Below are 26,095 nucleotides of genomic sequence, written 5' to 3' on the forward strand. Positions count from 1 at the left end.
CTCATACAGCATGGGCACTCTTTGGGACTGGTAGTTGTCCTGGCATGATTTCTTTCTGGTTTTATTTATCAAATTAAGTTTCTCCAGAATAGTGCATCTATGAAGCAAAAGCAAGAAAGACGAGGGCTGCCAGCTTTCCTGTCCCGTTAAGTTTGTGGGTTGTACAAACACCTGCCTTTGCAGTGCCAGATGTTCTCCTTCTCCCCTCAGAGGCTGGTTATGGATTGTGGTTATGGGTTATGTTGCCTGTGTATTTTGGTGCTGAAAAAAATCTCCGGAGCAGTTAATTAGGGGTGAGATAAGAACGGGTTTATTTGCCAAGGCAGTAGGTGATATACGACGCGCGCGCTGGGCCGTGCCTGAGAGGTTACATTTTATAACACTATCCATCCAATCCCAGATGTGTCCACCCTTTGGCCTTTCCTCTGGACCGCCCCGGGTCCACCCCCTGAGAAATGGGTCTGGGGGCTTTTACTTCATCATCTTCACCATCTTCAGAACACAAAGGGTACATAGTTACCTAATTTTTGACCGTATTCTGTGATTTAGGCCCTGATATGCTGTTCTGTCAACTGATTAGGCCTTTGCCTTGACAAAAGACTAAACACTCTGCTGTATTCAGAAGCAGGATTGATATGGAAAGCATAGAATGGGGTAAGAGGGTTAGGGAATATATAAACAAGGCTGCTGGAAAGTGGGAAATGAACAAGGGATAAAGAAAGAAGGGGTTTCTGCTTTTAAAACCTACCTATAAAACTTACAAGTCTTACAAATATTAGAAAAATAAAAAACCATTAGGGGCTTAAGGCATCAGTTAAGTCCTACCCTTCTGTGCAGAAAACTTCCAACCTCTGGATGAAGGACTCTGCACTGCTTCTACTGTGTGTTCCTCTCAGGCAGCTCCCTTTGGAGGGACTAACAACAGCCCTTGTAGCTCCATTTGCAGTACAATGGGGTTTGTCCTGCTGTTGCCAGGTGCAATCACACAACTTGGATCAGGTCATTGAGAACAATGTAGAATGGAATACAATGTGCACTAAATACTGGCAAGACACAAAGTTTTTGAGACAGAAAATGGTGATTTCTCTAAACTAACTTTTACAGAAGCCCTATTGTTTTTGTTGTAACTTTGTCAGGTCAAGGATGAAATCCAGGTTTGCTGCAGTCATGGTAAGAAAACCTCCCAACATCTGTTGTGTGTGGTGTCCACATAAAGCAGAGAGAGGCCTGGCTCCAGTCTGTACCTGGCACAAATCTTTGGAATAAGAGAACTAAGGGAAAGGTGTATCTGAAGATTGATAATTAAGGTGCTATGCTGTAAGGAAAAAGATGGGAATACTAAGCTGTACAAATCAGGGAATAGATACATAATGCCACCTCATGTCAAGTGATCACAGCCCTACTTCCTGATCACAGTGCCTATTTCACTCCGGGTTTTCATTGTGGAACCTCTTTATTTCCCTGGGAAACTCCTGAAGATCTCGCTTTGGTCCCATGGGGATGAGACCAATATACAAACCCTCAGGGTTTCTCTGCAAAAAGATGTCTTTTCTCCACTTCACTTCCCGCAAGAGAGTAAACAATATGGGTGTGGGCCATGACAGCACCCTCTTGTGTATGCTAGAACGGGAGAAAGTTAACTCTGGGTGCCTTTGGCAGGTGGATGTGCATAAGGCAGCCACGTCCCCGGAATCACGGGAAGGGCTTTGTGTCCTGTACATGACAGTTACCTCTTTGTACTGGATTTTATAATTGAAGGTTTAAACAGTTAAACTGCTTTCTTAATGCATTGGTGGTTGCTAAGAAACAATCTCTCCAATTCTGTGGATCTTCCACTTGAAATATAGTATATTGGCAAATAGAGCTTTCCTCTCTGACAGCTCAGGAGAGAGGGAGGTGACAGGGCCCTTAACCTTGTGCCGATGAGAAACTGCTCCTGTGGCCAGCTGAGGTGGCTGTGCTTGGCCCAGTGGTGGGAGTCACTGGGGGTTTTACCAGATTCTGGACACTGGGTGTGGCCCAAGAAAGAGTCTGAAGGGAAAACATGGAAAGTGATAGGATGTGGTGGAAGGAAAGGCAGAACAACAGGCTAGGGGTGGGGTGTGGAATAAGACTTTGTAGAGGAAGCAAGGGAAATCTTTCTGTCCCCTGCCTTGGATAGCTTCAGGCTTCAATTGTCCTTCCCAAGAAAGAATCATCTCTGCTCTTTTGTAATGAAGATTGGATCTCAGGAGAATCTAGTTTTGGGACAGGTTTGACAGCACCTTGGGTTTAAGCTGTGCAAGGAAGAGATTTCTTGCAGCTCTACAAAGTGATTAGGAGATACAGATTTAAAAGTAGCACTAGATTCCTCAACATTCATTAGCAATATTACAATAGCAGCTCAAAATAGCCAAATATTTTAAAAGGAAGCCTTACAAAATGTGTGGAGGAAGATGGTATAAAATAGCGCAGCTTATCTCTCATTTCATTCTAAAATAAGTCTTTACCTGCAAAGGTTGAAGAGAATATTTTGAACATGTTGACAGAGTGCAATTGATGCAGCAACATCTACCTGGGTTTGCAGATCAATAGCTGTGAGAAACAGAGAGTGCAGCTGTTCATCTCAGAGAGGTGTTAGCAGAGATGTCAGGGGACGATAACTGAACGAACAATGTTCTCCTCCCCATCTCTTCCACAAGACAGTCAAAGATGTGCATAAATTTACTGTGATCATTGTTTTCTGTATTGCAAACAGACTGCAATGCCAGCATCTCTCCTATCTGAGGGAAACCTCTGCTTCTTTCTGCATCTTCCCACTAAAGTGAGAAGGAGTCTGGTCTAGAGCACCTGGCAGGACTGTTGGGGGTGTTCAAGCCTTGCCAAGGAGAAATGAAAGCAAGAACCTGCTAAGGCTGAGGTGCTGGCTCAAGTTATCGACAGTTGGGTCTCACTCTGGTGTCTTGCTTGGGTAGCATTTATGTTACAGGTAAAGAATGAAGAAATATCAAACTCCTTTTCTCCCAATCTGACACCTTAATTCCAATTTCAATTACTTACTTTGTATAATTCGTAGTGAGTGTTTTTCCCCCAGGAGTTATTCTGTTCCTCCTATTCAATAAATGATGATGAAGCCACAGAAAGTGATGGGCTTTCTGGAGTTCTCTAAGTGCTCCTCTCCCTAGAGCACATTGCCATATTCATGTAACCTAGTGCCAGCTGAAGAACTTGGCCCTATATTTAATCTGCTTGAAAACCCGTTGAAACATCTTGGACCAGGCTTTTGCATGAGACACACATGTATGATTAGTACTAGTTTTAAACCAAGAAGTGGCTGTCCAGAAAACCACCCTGCATACTTTGATAGAGTCACTGTTGTAGAGTTTATTCATTTTAGCAGCCATGTCATAAAAAGAATGTATAGCTTCACTGTGATAATTAAAATAATTGCTTAATGGAATTGTTGGTTTAAGGATCTTGTCCTGCTCATTGAGGGTCTCCACTTGGCAAATAGCAAGAGAAGTAATAAGTGAACCTCGCCTGGCCGATCCATATTCACGGCAGCTTATATAGCTGAGGGAACTGAGCTAAAAGTTTACTCAGTAAACATGCTTTGTATCATGGGCCAGATTCAGGATCTACAACTGCCTAAAGAGTTGTGCTCACTTTTACATGAGTAAAAGTTTGATCCTCATCCAAAGACAGTGAGAAGGAAAAGAAAGTTTCATTTCTAAGAAATGCTTTTTTCATGGTGATCTCTGAGAGTAAACCTTTCCAGAATGCAGAGTGAACTGGCCTCTACAGAATATCCAGACTATTCCATGGCTTCACAAAGCCTAAGAAACACTCTCTGTCCCTACAAAATTAGGCCCACTCCAGTAATCCTGATTCTGCTACATGAGCAAGGTAAGCGAATTCATGCTCTAATTTTAAATGTAATACAATTTGCTGAGAAGACTGCAAATGCAAAAGAGTTCCTATTGGGAGTGGGAGAAAATTGATGATAATAAGGTTACTAAAAATTGGATATAAGGGCAAACAATCCTTATACTTGTCCTCTCATCAGGGTCAACCAAAGGCTCCAGCTGAAGGCTCCAAAGGACTTAACTCTGCCTGAAAGCAAGATGACGTGCTGGCTGCAAACCAGAGCAGGTGGCTCGTGCCAGTATCTCCCCCCAGACCACAGAGGGTTAAACTGCTGTATGCAGCTACTAAGTATGCGTGTGAAAATTTCAAAAGCATGAGAGTCAGCCATCTGGCTTCTGGTCCTACTGGGTATTTGGGGATGAAAAGGGAACCTGGAAAAGTAAATAGTGTATTGCTTGATGTGTTGATTTTCATCTCAGATTTCTCTTTTCAGTGCCTAGTCATATTTGTCCATCTAAATGAGTGGGATTGACTGTGTCTTCCCAAAAAAGGGCAAAAAAATTATCATCTAAGCTCTGGGAGAGCTGTGCAAAGCCACACACTTGCCTCATGTAACAGCTGAGGCAAATTTATTCTGGTCTGCATCCAGAAAATGGCCTCAGCCTCTCAGTGTCTAACTCATGTGTACTGATGGTGAGCGGGTTTACACTCCCAGAGCACCGTGCAGGACAGGCAGGCAGGGTCAGCTGCCTTGGACTGAGAGTCCAGAGAGCTGCCCCAGACCTGGGGCAAGCATCATGACCACCAGGGAGGCTCAGGCATCAGCTTGGGCCGGGAAGGGAATGCTTTCTTAGCTTTAGGTGTGTGTGCCAAGCCAGCATTTGTCTTTTAATTATTTTGTTTTATTTTACCCTGTGCAAAGAGTGGGGGGGGAAAGTGGGATGCTGCTCTGCTGGTAGTAGTCTGGTTTGTCACCTGGGCCAGTATCTGTCTCATCTGGGAGGCCAGGCCTCGACACACCCCAGACCTGCCCCCACAATCCGCTGTGCTGGAAGGTCTCCAATCTGGCCAGTGATGACATTAATGCCAATTTCTTACCCTGTGATTTTGTGTGTCAATCCACATTGCACACGTGTCTTATTCCATCTGTAGGAGACTGAGACTCAAGTCTCCTAAACTCTAGCTTGGGCTATGAGCAGAAGAAGCAGCTGGCCCAAGGACTGAGCCCAGAGTGTTATCTCCAGCTGTGCACACTCTCCATCGCGCTACACCCCTGATCCAACTCCTGGCACTGTGTTTACTTCTCTACCTGCCACAACATTTGAAGTTCCCATAGTAGCTTGTCCTCTAAGTGCCAATCCCCAACTCTTCCTTCTTCATAAAAGGAGCTAAACAACTCATTCTTGCCTAGCTTAAAAATAAGCTGTGCCTTGAAGTCATCTATTTATGCCTTTTTTTGGTTGTAGTTTTATTGAAAAAGCTGGTATTAACATATTTATATTTTTATTCAACAACAATTAGCTAATTTGTGCAACACAAAAAATGCAGCCATGAACAACAGCTTTCAAAACAATCAGATTTACCAACTTTACCATCACTTACTCTACGCCACTGAAAGCTCAAACTAAAAAGAGAAAGAAAGTTGGAAACGTTCACAATGACGATGTTAACTCTCCATACATTCAAGAAACCAGGAAACCGATCTGTAGCAGTGATGTCAAAGACAGGAACGGAATACTGGTCTTTGAAAGGTTTCTATTTATTTCCTCTATAATCACTTCATGGTATTTTGGTTGGGTATTTAATTAGTTTTATAAAGCTCCAAAGATATATTTCTTTATTTAATTTTAACATGTTCTTTTTGGTACCCAAAGCTGTAACAGAGTAAGGTACTTCAAATGAAAAACAAAAAATCGTTGCATTAAGATCTGCTTTATAATAAGTTATCTATAGACTCTTACTTCAGACTGTTAAAAGCTAAATATATGTTTTACAGTATCTCTAGCTGTAAATGCCAATATGAGCTGACAGCAATTTTTTTTCTTTTTGAGCTGCAAAGGTTAATGGAGGGGGCCAAAAGTCAAAGAAATTGTATGACACCCTTGAAGCAGTAGTTTGGCATTAACAAGTTTTCTATACAATTTACCACATTCTTAAACCTTTTTACAAGGAGAAAAAAAAAAAGGAAAAGGCAATTTTGTTAAATTTCATTAGAATAAGTATGTACATATACTGTCCATGCCCACTACAGCACACAGTATTTTATAAACAAACATTCTTTGTTCCCTTCAGAATTACCCTACACATTTCATACCATATGTGTTTAGTGTGGCTGGAAACTGGTGCACATGCGTTTGTGCTTCTACACACAAAATATACAGCATTGATGTAGAAAACTTCAAACAGACAGATTTCAGGTGTTGTGTTGAGATGTCATATAAAAGCTGTAGAGTTTGGTTTTTTATTTCTTGTAAGCGGATTTTCACCCACCCTTCCCCCCAAACTGAAATATAAAAGCATGCAGATCCCTTCATCAGTACATTCTCCACTTACCAAGAAATCAGTGCATAATGGCTTAAAGACTTTTTTTTTTTTCTGAGGAGTTTTAATATGGGCAGATTAACAGGCCATGTGAGTTGTGCTCTTTTATTCACGGTTTGAGTGGAAATCCTTTGGGATCCTGAATTTTCTGCCAGAGCTATTGGGGGTGCAGCAGAACTTTCTTTTCCTGTATTAGAAGGGCTTCCAGCCCACTGCACCATCCCTGTATCATTCATGCATGCACTACATTGTGTGTACTTTCCTTTTCCACTTACATCACTAATCATTTTATAACTGAGACAGATCTAACAGTATTTATGTGGGAGAAGGTTTTGTTTGGTTTGGATTTTTTGATTTTTCATGTTTCTCCAGGAATAATTTTGTCTCCCAACAATGGACTCATTTAAAAGCATTAAAATTCACCGAGCAGTGCTGCCTCTCACAGTATCATTCTTTTCACAGTTAACAGATACCAGGCACTGCCTGTAACCCCCAAAGGCCAGGATTAACATAACCATTCTGCAATCAACAAATAAGGGACTTTACCCAGTTACAGTGATGTAACTTTGTTCCCACTCAAGGTGGTTGTTGCCTTCATAGCACTTCTAGCCAAGGTTTCCAGAACTCCAACCCCCAAATGGTAGGATGGGTTTGTGTGTTAACTGCCAGGCTCTGTCTGACCAGACGGTCCCTCTGGAGTGGCAATGCCAAGTTTTTTAACAGTCCTCCACACAATTAAGACACTACTTACTGTTTTAAACAGAGCAAAGAGATCTATGGAGAATAAACTTCCTAACATAAACTGGCTGAGTAACTATACCAGTCTGTAACTTACTCACTTGGGAAGGTGAAGCACAAAGTAATGTGATAAATAAATAAATAAATAAGAGGGCATTGTAAAGAAGGGAATGGGATGGGTGAGATGGGGCAGCTTTTCACCAGCAGGGATTCTGCTTCCAGCTATAACTGTCATGAGGCCCCTCCAATGTGCCACATGCTCTAAAGGGATGTGGCTATTCATTCTCTCAAACAGGCTCAGCTTAGTTGACAGACAGGAAAACAGTACTGGAAAAAAAAAAACAATCAAGAGATCGAGGCAAAAAGCTCTAACAATGTGGTAAATGCTGTGGCTGCAAAAGCAGGCAGGGCACCAGAACAGCACAGTCCTGCAAACCACTGAGACCCTTGAAAGGATGGACGGGAGTTGAGGAGCCTCAGCTCTCCTCAGGAACGTTCCCAAAGTGAATAAATATCCCAGTTTGTTTAGAGGGATCGATACAGACCATAGTACTGGATTTGCAGCCGTGCCTTTTACTCATACTGTTGCAGTGATGGAAAATAGTTGGCTTGCCACCAATAATGATACAGGCTGAGGGATGAAAGGATGCAACCTACAAATCCCACCACAGAAGCCACAATTTTTGTGAAGATCACATCCTTCTACAACTCTCAAAAGGCTGGTTTGTAAATATAGAGGGATATTGATAAATCTAGTGCATTTCTGAGTTCACTTTATCCTGAAATATGTACAGATTGTTTGTCGCTGCTATAGCAATGATGTTCTCAGTTGGGTGCCATGCTGTGTGCAAGATCTTCTTAGTAAAGTCCAAACTATCAACACTGATGTCATCTTTCCTCCGTTTGCCTCCAACGCAGACTCTCCGGGGCTTAAGAATAGCTCGTGGTTTGCTGCTCTCTCGGGAAGCCTCCAAGGTAACATCCCGCTTTGTATTTCGGTCAAACATTCGAAAAAAGTTGTTATAAGCACCTGTCATTATCACACTGGAGAGAGAAAGAAACAGAGCGAAAACAAAGACAGTTAAACAGAAGCTGGTGGGAAGCCTGCTAACGTGACTGGATCAGGACAGTTGTCTTCTGGTTTCAGATGGGAAAGAATAATAAAAAAGGGAGGTTCCTCAGTATGTCCCAAAATGGTTTTCTTCTACCAATGTCTTCCCCTTTCAGTTTATTACAGTTACAGTTACCCCAAAACATGCATCCTGAAGCATGCACAAATGTAAGGACCCTGACGTCAAGAGACTGTCTTCACAAGATAATAAAAGCAATATGCTTTTACTTATGCTATTTTTAATTACCCTACAGCTTTTTATGAGCACTTAAGGATCATATACTTCAGGCTTTTTTCTTTCTCCAGAGCTATACCTTCAATGACAGCTGAGTTTTACTGTAATTCCAGAAACAGTCTAAAAAATTTTTCCAAGTATTTCAAACCTTTTCAAACAACAGTAAGATTTAGTACATAATTCTATACTCTAACAAATATTTTGAAGAAAGGTGTTTTGTAAGGTTCTGAAAAATCATACCAAATTCTTTCCGGAATAAACCCTTTTCCTTTCTGAAGCCACAGACCCTGCAAGTCCAGACACCATTAAAATTTGTATCTACAATGCTTCATAGAAATAAACACATTAATAAACAGGATTCTGTCATCTCTTGTATGAAGTTTGAATGAAACATCAAGTCAGGATATATTTCTGGGTCTGGGAAAAAGAGACAGAAAACATACCTCGATCTGTATAAAAATTACCCCATTAATCAGCTTGTAGTTTGAAATAATGGATTGCCAGTTGCTTCATTCCCCTAGTCCCTAGGGGAGGATATTTTGTCACTAACTTTAATGAATTCAGGATTTCATCCACGGCCCTCAGGTTATTGGATTAGCATAATCATGGGTTTCAGAGCCTTGTTCGAAAGCTCATCCCCTGTGAACTTTTTCCATATGAGAAGCCAGGGCCGTGCTCTACTCTTCTGTCTCAGCCCCAAATAGGATGTTTTTCTTCTGAATTTCCTTTCTGAAAGAGGGAATCCACTCCAAATGGTCAGGTCTCCACAGGAAAAGCTGTACAGTTTTAAGACTCAGGTAATCAGGAATTATTTGCCTTTCTAGTTGAGTCCAACAGAACATATTTCACATGCTTCGCTTTAATAAACTAACCTCCATCTCAAATGACAGCTGCTTTAGCACTTTGCTGTTGGAGGGAATCTGTATGGAGCAGCAGACTAGCCAGGGAACCATGGCACATGGGAGAATATGGAATTTAAAGGCATAAACCACACTCTCCACCACACAGACACTCATTGGCTGATTAGATTATACACTCCTGGATTCAGGAGCTGTCTTACTCTGTGAGCACAGCCTCAAGCCAGTGCTGCCTTGATCTCATTTGGGGCCATTAGGAGTGACTGTAATACAAATGAGTAATACACAGGGAAAGGCACAAATGTGAGCTGTGCATCTCACTGCTCCTGCACTGCAGCTGGTGACTGACAGCAGCTCAGAGCACTGCAGGGTAACAAGAGCAGGTGAGCTGGGTGTGGATGCTGTGAATCACTAGCAGAGCTGCCAGCTCCAGCCTGTTTCCACATTTGGTGATGGCACACTGGAGTTTGATGACAGCTGATACCACAATGAGCTTTGTGCAGCTGCTGAAGCGCCAAAGGAAACTGCTGCAAATTAGATGGGGTAGCAGAGACCCAGCACATGCTGCCCTCAACAACAGCTCACCTACGGCCTTGGTCCTGTGGAGAGGGGCTGTTCTCCTGAGGTCTGCAGGCAGCACAGTGTCAGCTGCTCTGCTGCTGAGACTGGGGATGCAGAGACACTTGTCCATACACAGCAGCATCCAGCCCTGGCAGAGAGCTCCTCACTACTCTCCCGGAGTAGTACCCACCCCAGGGTTGCCTGCAGAAAGGTTTCCCTTACCTTCCCCACCCACAATGGCCTGGCACAATCCTGCTTAGCAAGGCGCAAGTTAACCTCACAGGCTAAAAAACAAGAGTCAGCGTGACAGATTGATAAAATGTATCCCAGAAGCTGCAGAAAGCCTATTGATCAAGATTAGTGCCTATTTCAGAAATTGAATCAACAGCAGTAAATCAAATGTTTCACTCCTTCCAAATCACTGTGTCTTGTCATTACAGCTCCCACTGTAATGGTTATTTCATATCTCAGCACTCACATACACCATTTGTGATGCAAACAGCCCAGCTGTATATTTTCCCCTAGGCAAAATTTTGAAACAGGTTCATAGTGCTGGGGCACCCTTGTGCCACAGGCTGCAGAGCTGTGGCTCCCAGGGGGATGAGGAGCGCCCCTCCTGATGAATGCAGGAACTGTCAGGGAAACAGTTTTCATGCTGGCAGAGTACCAGTGCACCAAATGCAGAGAGAGGTGTTTGTTAAGGGGCTTATTTTTAGGAGGTTTAACTTGCAGTAAAACTGCTTTTACAGTCCATTTGCTTTTTAATTTCTTGAACTCTCGCATGTTTTTAAAAAGCTGTTTTTTTCAGTTGGATTTACTGCAGTTATTTTTTTAACATATGTAGATGACTACTTTTCATGCTGGCCCTGTTTTTCTGCAGTTTAATGGCTCAGTAAAAAACAGCATTATGTAAATGAGAAAGTGCCCATTCTTGTTCAAGGTCACAAACACAGATGGATTATAACCTTACCTGCTGCTTAAAATAACAATAAGAGAGTGAGAACTAGATGTAAGCCTGCAATTTATTCTCATTCAAGAAGATACAATGTACAATAATGCGGCATGGAGATTTTTTTTATAAATATTAGAATATAAATTGTAGCTCAATATAGGAAGAGTCTGTTCTGTATTTCCAGACTCTGCTCTGCACAGCAGTTTAATGACAAAGGTTTGCACAAAACCCTTGCAAGAGAGGCTGGTCCAAGAAACCAAAGCGAGCCCCTCACTCAAAAAACTCCATATCACTTCACAGGTGTGTAAGGGAGCAGCCCTGAAAAGCTCTGCCTAACTACTTTTAATCTTACTTAGAAAGCAGGCTTACAAGTTCTGCTATACCTGCTCAGAGTACCATCACCTCAGACACGCACAGACTTCAGACACAGATCATGCTCCAGTGCACCCTGAGTGTACTTATAACTCAGGTTGGAACAAAACTCCAGCCTGACTACTGCACCCTGCTCAAATCACCACAGCTACAGGCAGCACGATTACAAAAAAAAAAAGGGGGGGGGCAAAAAAAGCGCAAAAAAGCAGGGAAAAAACCCAGTGGTTGCAGTATGACTACCTACACTACCTACCACTACCTACCTTTCACCCACTGGCAGCCCAGCCAGTGATCTGGAAGGAGAGACAACACCCCATACCTGCAGAGCCTTGAATGCATCCACACTGCCTCACACTAACACTCCTGTGTTGCCCCATGAGGGGAACACGTCTTCCTCTCTACTTCTGGAAGTCTCACTGCTCACCCTTTCTTTCATGGTGATCTTCTGCTACCTCCAGTCTCACACACAACTTGCTCGGCTCTCAAGGTTTTTGGACTTGCATCCTTGCCTTCTTTGGGCTAAAGGCTGGAGAAATAGCTGGTGGGTGTGTCTCCTCTCTCATCACATACAAATGACTGGTTCTTGTGCCCCTGAATCCAGCAAGAATTTGGTAGTGCAGGTTGTGACACCACAGATGTCAGGATGCTGGGAGATCACAGGTCTAGGCTGGTCATCTACCAGCTTACCATGGGATGCAGGGAAAAAAGCATTGCTGGGTGTCTATTCTGCAGGAATTTTTATTCTTGACAAGAGCTGTAAGAAAGAGCTTTGCAAACAACCAGGTGTGCAATCTGCTTTTCAGCTGGGCAATAACAACACAGACTTTGATGAGCTTTCAGCAAATCCCCAGGAACTAAAGCCCATTTGGGCTGGAGAGGTAGTTTCAAAATTAGCAGAACATTAACTGTACAACTCCCATTCAGTTCAGGCTTCTTCACCCTGTGCCATGCTGATCTGGTAGCCAGCAAAAATTCAGGTAAGGTTGTTTCTTCTAAAAGTCAATTTTTAATCTGTAAAATTGTCTGGAGCAAAGGATTTGAGAAGAAAATTAGTATCATTTGTACTACACTACAATGAGATCTTCCACAGTATTTTTTAGGCAACAAGATTTCATCAAACATGCCAGTCACTAAGAACTGGCATAGCTCTGTCTTTCTCAGATCTGTTATTCTCATACTTCAAGCCAACCTCTTAAATGTCATCCATGTTGCAGCCATCCTTGCAAACAACAGTCTTTGTCAAAACTGCTCTATTCAGCTGGATTGTCAGCGTTTGTCCTGAAGCTCTGGGGACATCAGCTGGAATTAAGACTTGCTTAAACACCAAACCATTACTTGTTTCACCTTGTTTTGTGTTAGTTTTCTTATTTAGCTTTTTTTTTTTTTTTTTAAGACTCTTTGATAACAACTTTTGGGCTCCAGATTAGTCTTTCTAGATGCATAGAAATTTTTATTCTACACACATTTTTACTGGTTGGAGAAATTCAGCTCCTGTCATAGTTCCCCTTCTTCACCCTTGTTCAAGAGACCATGGACAGAGGGTGTGATAGGACTAAGGCTGGGCAGGGCTTCAAGGACCAGCACACACCAGGCTTAAGGATGACAGAAAAACTAAAAGAGTCCAGCTAACCTGCCCCTCACTGCAGATGTGGCAGCAGGACATCATTCCCTGAGGCAGGAGAGGCAAGGCTTGGACTTCAAGCAGGTGTGAGGGGAGGAGACTCAGAGCAGCAAGAGTCCCTCAAAGCATCCAGCATGAAAAGGGACCATTTCTTTGACCTGAAACTGTCTCCCAATTATATTTTTAGCCCCTAAATTTGCAAGATTTCACTACCATGTGTACCAGTGCAGAACAGCACATCTGCAACCTCCTAGGACTGACATGCAAGGTCCACCATATCTGGTTTCACAACAAGCTGACCTAACAAGAAAAACAGATTGGTTGCAGGAAAACTCTTCAAAAACATTCTTCACAGAAATAAAAAATAATATTTATTATAACAAAGGGAAAGGAGGAAGCACTGTTCTAAGCAATCAGGACCTGCTGACATATTGGGGAATTTTCCTTTATGCTGTGCTGTGTGAAGCCACTGACTCCCCATCACAAAGAAGGAACTTATTTAAACCTCCTGGGGAGTATGCAGACGGAAAAACTCGAGACACCAGATTCAGGGTTGTGGCACTCTGGTACAGCTGGCTAGCATAAGACTGGGAATAAGAATAAGGGATCCCCAAGTACTTCCAAGTTAATATTTGACATGTTGAGCCTTGAGAACAAAATGATGTCTTCTAGCTCTCCAGCATGGACTGTGCTGCCAGACAGGAATAGACTTTCAAAAACTCATCCAATGGGATCTGCCAATTCTGCCTGATTAGAGTGAAGGCTGACGGATATTCAGGGGAATGAATGACAGTTCAATAGGAAAGGACTGACTGAACAGTTGTATGTGACTTCACTCATTTGCTTACAGCATATCACTTATCATGACGGTATTCAGAAGTCTGCCTGGAAGGGTCCCATACACCCATTCATTTGAAATCTTAAAAAAAATATAATAGTAACTAAGGTATTTACTTACTACCACGTAGAATTACTATTTTTTTGCCTTTCCTGGTTTCTTTACCTCACAAACAGCTACAAAAGGGAGCTAATTTTTAAGGTAAAACTGAAAACTGTTGACAGTGGGAAGAAAACAGTGTCTTGGGGGTCGTTATTAAAAGACTTGGCTTTAGACGTGAATGGAAAACATAAATTAAATTGCTGTATAAATAGAGCTCACATATTCTAAATAATCATGTAATGGTATATACAACAAAGATAGCATGATTTTAATGTAATATACTCAACTACAGATAATATGTGCTCATCTGGTTGAATTAGTGTACGACCCCTGCTTGGCTCCCTCCCCTGACCACCATTGTAGCCAAAGTACACAGTGATTAATGTGCCCTTCAGCAAATGAGATCGGCTCTGTCTGATTGTATTAGTTCCTGTTCATTGGAGTAACTGAGCATCAATCACGTTCTAATCAGAGCTCACATATGTTGATTTTTTTTGAGAACGGCCTCACCACCAGGTTCTATCATAGCCCAGATTAACTCCTTAGTAATGACAAAAATGAATAAAAAGTATTTTCACCGAAATAATAAACACTCTTTCATTTTTACCTGAACAATCCTGTCACTTTAAGTTGTTGCTGTAGCTTTAAAGATAAAAATAACATGTTTATAAGAATAATAACTGCAGTTATTGCTGTTATGTAGATGGATTAATAATATAAATACTGCAGCATCTCTTAAAAGTACCACTGTTACTACATATTGCTTATCTTTAGCAGTAGCCCTTTTTAAAAAAATACATACCAAAAGGATCAAATTAAGTGACCTTAGTATTCAAATAAACTGTCCTTTAAGAGGTACTGGTACCTAAATTTTATTTAAATGATGATCCACCAAGAAGAAATTATCCTTGTAGCATGCAGTAATACAACACTTGTCATACACAGAAGCAAGGAGCTCAGAAGAGTGCATGTTCATCAAAAGATGGACATCAGTTCTGATACATTTGACTCTTAAAAAGAAACAACTAAATTAAAGGGAACCCTTATCTTTTGTCAAATGTTGCCAGCTTCTGTACTCAAGAGTTTCTTATAATCAAGGGCAGCACATTGTGTTTAGTGACGGATTTGGTAATTGTGCATGACTAATAATGCCTCAGTGTCCAGGCAGTAGAATAAATGAAGCCCTCACAATCTAATGTTCCCACTTAATAAATACTTTCTGCATTGATCTTTCTGATCTGTCAAGTAGGAATGAAAATATTAAGCTCACTTTAAATCCTGATATTGAATAAGAATTCTATTATTATCAGGCAACTATCCAGAGAGTGGTCTTACTGCAGTAATGAGGATGGCAGCACTTCATTTGACCAGAGGAGAAAGACTGGGCCTGGGAACCAGTGGCTGTCCATCCTATACAATGCACTCAGAATTCCCATCAAGGATAAGCAAAATGGTTTGAAAAGACCTGAAAAGTCCTGGATCTCTGTCAAAGTTTCACAGTATCTACATGATTTGATTGCACTGTTGTTCTGTGCCAGATTTAGGCAGGGATCAGCACTATCTGTATTTCCAAGAAATGCTTTAAATTTTGTATTTCTAGTAGGACCAAACTCATGCAGTAACCAGGCTACTGAAAAAACCCTCTGCTAAACATCCATTCATGCGTGGGTTTGGGAGTTTCAGAGAAAAGCCTCAAAACCTGGATCTTCCTCTAAAACTTCTGTGAATCATTCCCACTTCCTGACCATCCCAAAGCCATTTTCACAACAGCTGGTGCTGAAATTGTAGTGAGAGCAATTTGGGAAGTATTTTGCTCAGTGTGGTCCACCTTCGTAATTTTAAATGGCCAGCATTTTGTATCACAGGGGGAACTCAATGTCAGAAAACACATTAGTCTGGCATGCAGACAACAGAGATAATGGAATAATATTTTTTCATTTGCATAATAAATGATACAAGGTAAAAGTTTCATTTCTTAACAAAGACAGAATCTTTCCATTGGGCAGGCACAGGAACTGAGCAAAAGAGAGTAGTCTAAAGATGTCCCTTGTTCAGTGTATGGCATAACACTTTATCTGCATTCTTGGAACACAGGACTGGAAGAGACCTTGTTCTGTACTTCCAAGTTCAGACACTTGTAATTTTAACCAAAGTCACATATAACTGCTTTCACAAATTTCCTGAGCACCATCATCAAAACCATTGGCTTTCTCATATCTCCACCACTCAGGATGGGAAGACAGCTCCACACTGTCACTTTTTGGACAGGTATGAACTACCTCTAATTTCCAGGTTATAATTACCCTCTTGACACTCAAAACCTATTTGCTGTTCTGTCATTGTCATTCTCATTTTGCTTAGCTAGATCCTCCTTCCTCCCTATGTATACCTCCCTGATATACTTACTAGAAGCAAGTATAATCTTGGCTTCTCTTTTGCTAAGCTGATAAAAACCAAAGTCCTGGCCTCTCCTCTCTTTGGAGCAGCTGTCCATTTGCTCAATTATTTCATCCACCTTGGAGACAAGGGACAGGAAATGTGTAAATGGAGTCCAAAGGTCTTTGAATAAGAGCCCAACATAATGTTACCACTACTTCTTTCTCTGCTGGATATCCCAGTCTTGCCCATTCAAGGATCATATTTGCTTTTTTCACAGCTGCCCCACACTCTGTTTCACAGTCCTTGCCCAGTCCAGGGGGGGCAGGCCTGCTTCAATACAATGAGACAGACTGTTTTTCCCAAATGAGAGGCTAAGTGAGCTGAAGGAGCAGCTCCAGGCCCAGTGCCAAACTTCTGCCTCTTGGCTCCTAGCTCTGCTGAACCAGGAGCCACTGTGTGTCATTCAGCACTGGCTCCTGTGCTCTCTTTCACATGCATTTTGTAGACTGCTAATCCCTTCCACAGTCACCTAGCATATATGAATGTCCCTGGGAGTTGTTTCCAACTGATAAGATGAAGGCTTGTGTTCTTTTTTATACTCTTTTCATTTATACTCTTGGATTTTATCCATTTTTATTAACCCAGTCCTCTCAGCTAGCTATTCTTGCACAATATTCCTACTCCACAAACTACTGTTACCATTTGCTAATATTATGGCATTAGCCCATTCCACCCTCACTCACACTCGCTGACTTGTGACCATATTTCTCATTAAAATATTCAACAAGATATTATGTCCAAGATAAAAGCACAGTGCATAAGGAAAGAGGCTGCTCTGATGGAGGGAGGTATCAGAAGTGCCATTTGGCAGCAGTTTGCAGAGAATTAGTGGGTGCCTGTGACTGCCTTTCCTCACTCCCTGTTTCCAGTAAATGAACTCAATTCTGAGGCAGCTCATGTGCAAATACAGGATCACACAAGTTTCCTTAGTGTGTTGGTGGGGTTGTGAGAGTTGGCATAATTCTTTTTAACTTCTGCAGCCTACTTATGATTTTGGTGAAAATGGACATAATTTGAAGATTTTCTTCCCCTAAGGCATGAGCCAAGGGTATTAAGGCATACATCATGTCTAAGGAGGTCAGAACACAACTGCACAAATATCCAAACATCTTTTGTCAACCTGAACACTGGTGTGTGATTCTGTATACTGATGTGGAAAATAACCATGTGTAACTATTTTTGGTTTGTTCCCCATCATATGGGAGCTCTTTTGCTAAGTGAAGACAGTGATGGACAGAAAGATGCATTACCTGTCTGATCCATTCCATGCACATTCAAACTTGTCAAAGATGCAGTCATTTTCATAGAGGGAACATAACTTGCTTCTAAGGTAATCATGGACCTGTTTCAAAGAAAATAACTGTTATTCTTGAAATCAAAGAAAATACAAAACTTTACAACCAGCCCTCCACTTTCTGCTTTGTCTCTCACGTTCACTTTTAAAATATGCTGCACAAACTGGTAGCACTGCAGAAGATACTGTGTTTAAACTCTAAAGAAGCTATCTGTACTTTTCCACAGCCCAATTACCCAGGTGATGCAGAATTACTGTTGCAGGAAGGCACGAAGTCTGCTTCCCTCAGCAGGCTGCACACCACCCGTCTTCAACATATTTGTTTCCTGCTTGGGTGATTTTCTCAGTGGAACCTAATTCCCAGAGACATTTCACCAGCTGATACCCTCGATGTGCTAATTAATGTGCACGAAATCTAATTTAAATAGTAACAAAAAGGTCATATTCCAAGATAAGTGGACTCTCACTTGTGGCAGAAGGAACTTGGCTCTATTAAAAGAATCTGTAGTATATGGTATTACATATATTTGTGTAAAGTATTTCAAAAGCCAAATACAGCACAAGGCTGCAGTTGTACAGGCTGCAAATCAGAACACTAATTCAGCCCAAGGATACCTCCTCTTTGTCTGAGACTTAAAAACAACATTGTAAATTCTCACTTACTTGAAAAGTGGGACTAACCAGCAGAAGAACTTTCTCCTCTGGGCTCTGAGGAACAAGGGTTCTCATAGAGATCTCATGCAAACTGTTTCAGTCCTTTGCTGAACTGGATTAGTTTTCCCTCTGGATAATTGGTTTCATTCCACAAGGAAATAATAAGCTCAAAAATCCCTGCCTAGACGAATTTACTAATGCATTTCCACTCGTAATGTTTTCCTCTAGCTATTGCAGAAACTGTAAAACAAAGGTGCATGGGTGGCCTCTCTTGGAGTTGACACACCAACCCAATATCCCAGGGACATAATTTAGCTCTGGCGTACTAAAGTTACTGGTTCTTGCAAGTTCGGTGAAACTGTTCCTGCTTGTGGTTGCTCAGCATTCTTCCCTGTCCTGAGGGCACAAACATTTCTTCTGGTAAAATATTTTCTATCAAGACCAGCTGAAGAACAATGACCTTTCACTTATATTTTCTTTAAACTAACCCATTTTCAATCGTCAAATTATACAGTAGCCAAAGAATATTTGTAACATAAGGTTATTAGGGATGATAAATTTTAGTTATGGATCAATTTTCATTGATAAATTAATGAACACTGAACTGTGCATTAAAAGATAACACCTTATACAGCAAATAATTGCCAAATGTCAGATGCAGGTAGAGCATTTCACAATTAAATGCATTTATCTTCATGGTGAGCAATAGGTCAGAACAATTTTAGTATCGATGCAGTTTCCTGCACCTCCTGTAATTAAATCCTTTAATTTTCTCTTTACTTAAGCCTTTTTATGTTAGCACTGTAATGTTTTACAGAACTAGAGTTCTTTCCTTTATCATCTTTTTGAGCTCCCAGCACTTGGAAGAAATAGGCTAGGTAAGGCAGAAGGGAGGAGATCATTTGCCTCATTGACTGTCATTTCTAGGTCTTTCTCTTGTTACCATTTCCAGCAGCCATCTGTCATGACCACTGCCATGTACACACCCTTTGCAAAGTGTGCCCAACTCCACAGCTTGGAGCCGTGCCTTTCTATCAGCTCTGTCAAAAAGCATTTTGCAATTCCTCTCTCAGATGTCCTACCACTCCAAGGTCTCAGTTCCTTTTTGTTGACTGTCAAGTCAAGACTGTCAGACTTGCACTACTACCTTGTACAACCACCTTGCTCCTTATGTGGCCCTTTTGTTACCACATTTGAACACACTTGGACCCTTGAAGTGACTATGAAAAACTAACTGGAAGAAACACTTCATTTTAACCCTGTTTATATGTTCATCTGCCACTACCAACTGAAGGTAAAATCAGATTTGCCTTGTCTGTTACATATTGGTCTTATCACATAAGAATAGTATTTGAATCCAAACCAAATTAATTTCTAACTAATTACCAAAGACATTCACCTTTTCTTCACTGCAATGTTTTAGGTCAGACCCTCACAGAATTATCTTGCAATTCTGTGCTCCAGACTACATATCTGCACAGGGAGCTATTTTGCTGGGACTGAATAGACACAATCAGGAATCGCACTGGTGACACATTACTCCAAATCCCTATGCTACAGACCCTGCCAAAAGTGGATCAAGCCATTATGAGTGTTCACCTTGCTGCTGCTGAGGCTTCTGCTGGGTTAATTCACCTGGCAGCATCAGAAGAGTAAGCTATTAGGCAGGGCTGCCTTGCAACATTCAAGCATTGGCCACTCAGCTGTATGGCTCTCTTAGTGCTGTCCAGTGACCATACTCTGCCCCTTTTTCTATTGTGAAGCATGAACAGGAGAAAATCATGTTGGAACAGTCAGCAGATGTGTTCAGCAGGACTGCAACAGCTGCTCTATGCAACAGCATTCTTTGAGCCACAGCACTGATATGAAAAAGGACCAGCATGAGTCATTCATTTTTGTTTGCTGTTTTTTTTAATACTAAAATTGTAACCTGATAATGAAGCAGTACAGTTATAGACTTTGCTCTTTCTTACAGCTCTGTGTGAAGTCTCCTGTTGTGACCCTCTTCATGAGTCTCACACCTAGGTAATATCTAAGTGGCTACCATGCAGTGGATGAAATGAGAAATACAATCTTTTAATGAGCACCTTTTAATCTTTTAATGATATATTTGTCATCATAATTATGTGGGTACATAACTGAAAATGTTAGGTTTATTTGTTGCCTTCAGGTGATCTACCACAAAAAAACCTTTTGAGAGATTTCCAAGTTTATATATGAGATTTAGGTATGTGAGAGAGAGATATCTGTAAGACAAATTATTTAAGAGTGTCATTTAAACCACTTTTTCTTAGAACAGAATCTTTCTACTCTCTGCAGTTAAAAAACATGAAAGGTTGCTCAGAGCAGCTGAACTATGTGAATCCTCCGGAGTCCTGTGTTATTGGCTTCCCAAGGCTCCCCAGATTCCAGATTCTCTTTTAGTCCACTGCAACGCTCAGCAACACATCTGTATATTCTTTACAAGGCACTGGACAAATATTCGAAAACAAAAGGCAATCCAAAGGTTAAAGTAAGGCAGTAAGAACACTGTTATATTTATAGGGGTTTTGTTGTTGCGGGTCTTGTCTTTTTTTTCTATAAGCTTCTGACTGTAATTATCAGTACTGAAAATTTTACATTATACTAATTTTTCCCATCTCAGCATGAAGAAATATGACTTTTTAATTGGCCCTACTGTTGGGTGTCAGACTAATTTAAGGGTTGCCAGCTTGTTTCACAGCTACGTACACGAGGAAATAAAAGCAGGTGTCAAGACAAACAGGTTGGCTTGACCAGCTATTCCTCTCCAGGGACAAGGCTGCCTACTAAATTAGCATAGGTATAAAATAATGTTTTACCTAAGTTGCCAAAATCTGAGATATGATTCTGTTATATAAAACACAGTCTCGCCCTTACCCTCCCACTCCATTTTCACAGCATATCAACATTTCTAACACATTTAGCATTACAAGTACTGTCATTTTAAGTGCAAAACCAGTTCTGTAGCCTTAAAGGTACATAGGCTCAGACTTTCCAGTACTAATAGGAGACACACTGGAGAGTATCTGCTGAAATGTAATAGGTGCATTGAAAAACACCGGGGCCCACTCTGTCTACCAAACACTACCTAACAAATAGTGGAAAATTTTGGTTGTTTTGACAAGACACACTACCAAACTCTCATCACATGTTATTTTAAAACCAATCTTAATTATAGTTACTGTGAACTACTGTACCCCACCTGCCATTATACACACACAGAAAACAAGGGACTGGTCTAGGACTGTCACAGGACTGTCTCTCAGTAAGCAACACGAGCCAGATGAATGACATTTTTCCTACTTTGAATACTCTTCTGTAGGTAACTTGACAGTTTTTCCTTACTGCATTTTTGTAACAAGGAGTTTCTGTGTCACAGACATATTTTCTTTCTTCAAGCCAGAGTAAAAAAATGTAAGCTCAGCTCTCTATTGCCAAACACAACAGATGTCAGAGTACAAACTTAGCACTGGCTGAAGCCACTGGCATTTTGTCTGGATAATATCGCAATGAATTCAGGCAACCAGATGTATCTGTCTGGCATTTGTGAACTGCTGTGTCAGTGGTGATGCCAGGGTTTAACACTGATCACTTCTAGAACTAGGTACAAGGGAGAAATACAGAGATGAAGTTTTAAAAAGCAGTCCTGAAATGACAAAGGTGTAAATTCTAAGCAGTCCTCGCAGGAGCAGAGGGTTAAGCAACACACAAAATCTTCCCTCAGTAACTTTAAATGTTAATAGTGAGATGTATCATTTGAAAGCAGATGCCAGAGTGCAGAGATGATTTCCCTTGTTAGAAGAATAATTTCTTTCAAGAGTTCAACCCACAGGGAGTGTTATCTTGACTCCCCAGGTTCCTTACTAACGCTGAAATTGCTCTTTTCTACCTACAAGGACACAACTGTGAGGATTTCGGCCACCTTGATGAGTTCCCGAGCTTGCTGCTTCTCAGATGAGAACTTTACAAAAACATTCCGTTTTTGAATGGTGAGATGCTTTTATATTGTTGCATTTTAAGACACAGGAGATTCCTACCTGGTATGTTTCTACGGGCTTTGTTTCCATGTTCAGATCCCAAACCTTGACAGTGAGGTAATCTCTTGTTAGCATGTATCTACCGCTGTGACTGAATTTGACATCTGACACTGAAGATATAATTTCTGAAAAAAATGATCTGTTGCTGGGGTCTTCTGGTTCTTCGTAAACTGTTCAAAGAAACAGAAGCAAGAGACAAATTAGAATTATATGAAAAAATGCTCTGTTGTACAACCTGAAGTGTGCATTTCTTGTGAAACACGTAATTCAATCTACCAAGGAACACGATACAGAACTAATTATATGCCCAGCACTTAATTTATTCTTTTACTTTATATAAAAATACAAACTGTAAGCTTTAAATACTATATTAATTAATGTTATAGCTATGGACTCAAAGCATCACTTTGGGAAATTATGTAAATACACCAGTCAGTTGACTACAGATACCTATAGCAAGGCAGTTCATCTATGGTTATCCTTTCTAGGATCCGCACATCCTGTTTCTTGATATTACCAAAATTCAGGCATCCCTGTCACATGAGAGGTGTACTTATGGTCCCACAACAGTCCTGGCATCCCTGGTAAGGTTGGTTACTCAAAGCCTGCCCTAGTTGCCAGAACCAGCTGGCCAGGCTGCAAAATACTCATCGGTCATATCTGAAGGCGCCTGAGACTAAACATGAGAATTTTAGAAAGCAATTGCAAAGTGCAATTACCTCTTCCTGGGAGGTGAGCAGAAAATAGACAGAGATTTACCACACAGATGCAGGAACTGTGTAATTGATGTGCAATTGCTGACAGTTCTGGAAAGCACTAAACTCCCTGACTGTTTGTGGTTCTTTGTGATGCAACAAGGAAGGAGATCGTGGAACACTGCTTATAGTACTGCCATACATGAAAATCCAGCTCTTGTAAGCTAGGAGATTGGTCATCCCTGTTCAACTGCACATGAAAATGATACTGGATGACTCTAACCCTGCCTACCAGGTTCCCAGAGTTCTGTTGTCTTTCTGCAGGCATCTGTGGCCCTGTGATTCAAACGACCTTATATGGGGAACTTTAGTAGAAAGTCAGACCTTCAGGGCCTTAGTTCTCAACCAAATCAGTAGGTTTTTGGGACCTATGCCTAAAATATTCTTTGAAAACTGTGATGGGACACAAAGCCACCTGAAAGTAGAACACTTTTTTACTGTCAGTCAGAATAAAGTTTTTTGTATAGTCCACTGGAACATTCCTCTCTCAATTAATTTATCTCTGACTATGATTCAGACTGTTGGAAGCAATGAGGTTAGTTTCCATCAGGGGAAATAATGTTCTGCTGAAAGCTAAGGGTGAGTACGTGGGTGAAGTATGTGGGGTAATGCAAAAAATTATGGGCAATTTTCTTTGGGGGTGGGCAGTGGAATGCAGCCAGGCATGCACATGGGAAGAAAGTCTATATTTAAACATGCACCACACATCTCAACTGTAATTAACTACCTCAAAAAGAGGGGAAAAAACTTTTCTTTTCAGACAGATTGTAAACGAACAACTTTAAATAGCTCTTTAAAAATTTGCCTAGACATTCTGCAAAGGCAGGTATTTTGTAATTATCCTGTCAGATTTTCAATAGAAGTCTGATGAGCAGAAAGCAATTATCATTTCTCATACCTCTTCCCTTTAATCTGTCCAAACTATGTACTTGGCTGGCAGGAATTTCATCCTCCTAATTATGATGTGAAGCTGCTATTAAAATCAGGAAAGAAAAAAACAAAACCCACACTAACTGAACTACACCTTCATTTATAGCTTAGATATATTTTCTTGGCTCTATGTGGCTTATCCAACTCCCAGTGATAAGAAGAGGAGTAATATTTGTACCTGGATACTCTATATTTTGTTAATTAATGAGATTAAACCATTTATTTCATCCTTTATCTGCCCTGTTTACTGCTTTTCTATCCTTACCATATTAAGTATTAGAAAGACTTAGATTAATTAACTGTGGAAACTAACAGAGGCATGAAAGCCTCATATCACTACAGAAAGAAAGATAGCAGTAAAAATGTTAGTGGCAGTAATTCTTTGCAGATAGTTCCTATAAGTGAGCATAACCAACACAGGAAAATTGCTACAGGAAATTAAGGAGCAGCTCCCAGTAAAAGGAGAGAAAGATTAGCAACTACCAACATCTGCCTGAGCAACAAGAACAAGGCATTAACCTCAGGAAATGAAGGTGAGAGATAGTGTTCATGGGACTTGGCTATTTCTGGTTTAGCATCAACATAAAGTTATGCACACACTGCAAAACAGCAGTCTTCATTCAGTTTGGCTAATATGAGCTGAATAATTGGAGACAGAACAGCAGTGACAGCCATGTGACTTGGACTTCAGTTAAGGAAAGCAATTCAAATTCAACCTTGGCCTCTCCAAGCTGATAGGAATAAAACAGGGATCTATCCCACTGTTTGCAAAAACAGGTTTTGACAGCCTGCACTGAAAACATATTTTCCATTCATTACAGTTCAGACCTATCTTTTGGAGGCCGCTCTTATGCCAGGGAGCAATCAGTGCCCAAAACACGAGACTTCAAACCTAGCTTGTTTTTCTGTAGCAAAATAAATCTTGCTAGACCAGGACTTGGAATCTGAACTTTACTGAGATACAACTACAGATTTGATTATACTCTTTGATCAATTTCTTCATTAATTTTAAATAACTAAAATTTGTCATTAAAAAGGGTATTTAACTTTCGTTAATATTGTTCTTGATAATGGTCACAGTGCTAATTATGTGAAAGATAAAGTTACTTGTCTAGCTACCTAATGAACACAGAAACCACAAATGGTGCGATGCGCTGAGCTTTCACATGACACTTGCTCAGACTTACATGTGACCTTGATGACAGGCCTCTAGAACAGAGAAACATCATGGGATTACAGAGAGAAGTGGAACATATTTCTGAGTACAGCCAATGTTTAAAGAGGAACCTCCAAGGAAGACACTGTTCCTGCCCCTTACCCTACTAGCAGATACACGGGTAAACTGAGAAGTCTGCCTATGGAAGTAAAAATTTTCCTTTCTGCATGGCTTCCTGCTCACAAGTTGAAAACTCCAGTAGCTTTTCACAGAAGTCCAGATTTTGTAGAGAAGGATGGGTTGGTTGAAGGATACTTGCCAGAGCACTGTTTTCCTGAATCCTGAAGAAAATCTGCAGCATAAAAATATGTTGCGTCCTTCTCAAAAGAAACTGCCATCTGCTGAGAAGCAAACTCTTATCTCTCATAAAGAACACTGTTTCCTTGTGTGTTCCTGGAATTTCTCTGATCTAAGGTACGCATGGAGACTTTCCTTAGAATCAATGGATAGGAAAGACATCTCTAATGTGTGCATTTATCATGCAGAAATAGATGCAGATATCTGAAGTTAAAAAAAAAAAAAGGCCAGGAACAGCAAGAGTGGGTGGGAAGGTCCATCTCACTCAGCTTCACTGGCCAAAAGAATGGAGATGCCTTGGGCAGTAGCTAAAAGAAGTGTGGTGCACACACTACTAATACCCTTGTGGTTCTCATTGAGCTGCACTCTGGGGGTCACAGGTGCTGCCACTGCAATATCCTATTAATATTGGCCTGATTCCACACACTTAAAAGTGATACACTTTGGACAAGATACATCCAATAAAGAAAACAAAAAACCAACCCCAAGTAATTTTCAAGTTCAATTCTAAACAAGTAGCTGGGCAGAGCTTTAATCATTGCAGGGTGTAAATTCTGGCATATGTGAACTTTAAAAAATATTAAAAATAATGCTAAAAATGTCTTATATGGTGGGTGCAGTCTCACAATCTGATATAGCATACAAAATCCTGCATTCCTCCCAAAATCATCACAAGAC

The 26,095-nt window shown here is 40.9% G+C and overlaps 1 protein-coding gene and 1 long non-coding RNA gene across 10 annotated transcripts in view; one reads left to right on the forward strand and one right to left on the reverse strand.

The window, feature by feature from the left end:
- Positions 1-5,289: 5,289 nt before the first annotated feature.
- Positions 5,290-26,095, reverse strand: part of PPP2R2C (protein phosphatase 2 regulatory subunit Bgamma) — a 194,180-nt gene continuing 173,374 nt past the window's right edge. For 8 of the 9 annotated variants that reach the window (XM_027736236.2, XM_027736238.2, XM_027736239.2 and 5 more), the window contains 3 exons: positions 22,220-22,389; positions 17,464-17,555; positions 5,290-8,169 (listed from right to left, as the gene is read on the reverse strand). In XM_027736236.2, the coding sequence (XP_027592037.2) occupies positions 7,878-8,169; positions 17,464-17,555; positions 22,220-22,389 (554 nt within the window). In that variant the 3' untranslated portion in view covers positions 5,290-7,877. Of the gene's footprint in view, positions 8,170-14,790; positions 16,290-17,463; positions 17,556-22,219; positions 22,390-26,095 lie in introns of those variants that run through there. The other variant, XM_039385827.1, reaches the window with a different exon arrangement.
- Positions 24,338-24,799, forward strand: LOC120324151. The gene is made up of 2 exons (XR_005565197.1): positions 24,338-24,437; positions 24,726-24,799. It is a non-coding gene; the product is annotated as an uncharacterized LOC120324151 (long non-coding RNA).

Source organism: Pipra filicauda, unplaced genomic scaffold (assembly GCF_003945595.2).
Source record: "Pipra filicauda isolate LSUMZ 115617 unplaced genomic scaffold, ASM394559v2 scaffold43_size3849885_pilon, whole genome shotgun sequence".
NCBI classification, from domain to species: domain Eukaryota; kingdom Metazoa; phylum Chordata; class Aves; order Passeriformes; family Pipridae; genus Pipra; species Pipra filicauda.